Source organism: Bubalus kerabau, chromosome 4 (genome assembly GCF_029407905.1).
Source record: "Bubalus kerabau isolate K-KA32 ecotype Philippines breed swamp buffalo chromosome 4, PCC_UOA_SB_1v2, whole genome shotgun sequence".
Taxonomy (NCBI): Eukaryota; Metazoa; Chordata; class Mammalia; order Artiodactyla; family Bovidae; genus Bubalus; species Bubalus kerabau.
The window spans coordinates 28,678,176-28,680,123 of record NC_073627.1 but is presented as its reverse complement, the minus strand read 5'-3'; the positions used below and the strand labels follow the sequence as shown (position 1 = coordinate 28,680,123).

Below are 1,948 nucleotides of genomic sequence, written 5' to 3'. Positions count from 1 at the left end.
CCTTCTTGCTGGCATCCATCTTGGCTGAGCAAAGCATGCACCACCAGGAAGGACTCTGAGTCAGAATGATTGGTGAAAGACAACCTGAAAACTAACCCCATTAACACAGAACCTGAGACTGTGAGCCACAAGGCAGAGCAGTTCTCCTGGGTTCCTTTACCTTCCTGCTCTCCGCCACATGCCCCTTCCCAATAAAGTCTCTTGCTTTGTCAGCACCTGTGTCTCCTCAGACAATTCATTTCTGAGTGTTAGACAAAAGACCCCCTTTCAGGCCCTGGAAGGGGTCCCCCTTCCTGCAACAGTTAGGACTCTGCTTCCACTGCAGTGGGCATGGGTTTGATCCCTGGCTGGGGAACTAAGATCCTGAAAGCCACATGGTGCAGCAAATTAAAAAAAAAAAAAAAAATTATCCCCATGAAGAAGATAGTGATTGAATTCGATTTTTGCAGCTTGGCTCATTCCCCAAAGTTCAGGCTTTGGAGTCCTAAAGTCTTCTTTAGCATTTAACTAGTTCATTATTGGTGGAAGAGGCTGGGACTGTCTCTCTACAAGTAAACTGACCTTTGTCATAAATCACTTTTATAATGAGAGAGAAGCTAGATCATGTTGCCATGTTTCCCCATTCGCCAAATCTTCCTGGGTGATGCGGAATTTGTTCCCATGTGGGCAGGGGTAGAGGTACATCTCTGAGTTCTTTCCATATTGGAAGTCCTTGATCTCCACCTCACCGTGAAACACTGCCGTCGTCACTGGGGCCATAGAGGTCTGCCACCTCTGCCATCCTACCCAGGCCAAGGCCAGTCCCCAGGTCCCCAACCAGCCAGGCCTATTCGTATTCTTCAGGTGAGGAAACTGAGGTTCATTGGGCTTGGGTAACTTGCTCAAGTTTTGATAGCTAAAAGAGGTAGAACCAGAATTTAAACTAATCCATGCAGTGTCGGAGCCTGGGCCGTAAACTACAAATGTGCTGCTTCACTCTGCAAGAAGTTGTATTCCCGGTCTCACTTCCATGGAGGGAATCACTGTGAGGTGCAGAGAAATCATTATTCTAAACCAATGCTCTTAATACTGTGGAAAGAATGGAATTGACTCAGGTCATGATTGTCTTGTTATTAATGATTTAAGGAATCAGAATAACTAATGCATTTATGCCTGTGTATGAGAAAGAGAAAGACATCTGGGAATGCAGGGCAAGAAGAGAACATTCATAACAATATGTGGGAATGGGCCCCCAGGGCATCTTCACTGTCTCTAAGCAAGAATGAAATACGAACCCTCCCACCTTTGACTCCAGAGTCAAACTACAAATCAAACAGCAGGATCATTTGGTGAAGGTAATTGCCTGTTGCACAAAAACTATACACAGATCATCTGTCTGCCTCTAGCTATAGAGTGTGGAAGGAAAAACTACCTCCTCAGTCTTCTGACTGATACCCTGATCACTGAGGGAAGGAGAAGGAGGGTTTTTCGGGACACCTGCATTATTTGCTGACTGGGGAAGGAATCATTCCTCACATAGTCTGGTTCAACAACCATATAAAAGGGCACTATTCTAATTCCTATTTTACAGGTGGGGAAACAGAGACACAGGAATGTTAAATAACTTACCCAAGAATGCAAAACCAATAAGTAATAGAGCTGGGCTGTGAATCCATCTTACTCTTACTCCAGAGCTCACATGCTTAACTACCATGCTATACCACGTAGAATATGATATCCTCAGAAATCACAGACTTCTCTGGCCCCATGAGACCTTAAGGATCACAACCCAACCCAAATTACATTGGTCATCTTTGTTCTATTCAATTATATTGCCTGCTTTTGATATCCCTGAATTTTCTGCTCTTGCCTCTGAACAATAACACTAATACCATTGATCTTGTCTCCATAAACTCCTCAATCCCATTTATTTTTACATTCTCTTACAACTCTCCTCTTGTCTCCACTT

At 44.1% G+C, this 1,948-nt stretch overlaps 1 protein-coding gene across 1 annotated transcript; it reads right to left on the bottom strand.

The window, feature by feature from the left end:
- Positions 1 to 496: 496 nt before the first annotated feature.
- On the bottom strand, positions 497 to 759 carry LOC129650829 (diphthamide biosynthesis protein 3-like). The gene is made up of 2 exons (XM_055579630.1): positions 635 to 759; positions 497 to 560 (listed from the first exon to the last, which is right to left on the bottom strand). Exons 1-2 carry the CDS (start codon positions 757 to 759, stop codon positions 497 to 499), a joined length of 189 nt encoding a protein of 62 aa, XP_055435605.1.
- Between the last annotated feature and the right edge of the window lie 1,189 nt (positions 760 to 1,948).

Bases quoted from the DNA above. Each gene is read 5' to 3' on its own strand.
- LOC129650829 (XM_055579630.1), bottom strand. From the start codon at position 759: ATGGCCCCAGTGACGACGGCAGTGTTTCACGGTGAGGTGGAGATCAAG. The intron at 561-634 runs AGATTTGGCGAA...TTATGACAAAGG, and splicing joins AAATTCCGCATCACCCAGGA to TCAGTTTACTTGTAGAGAGA.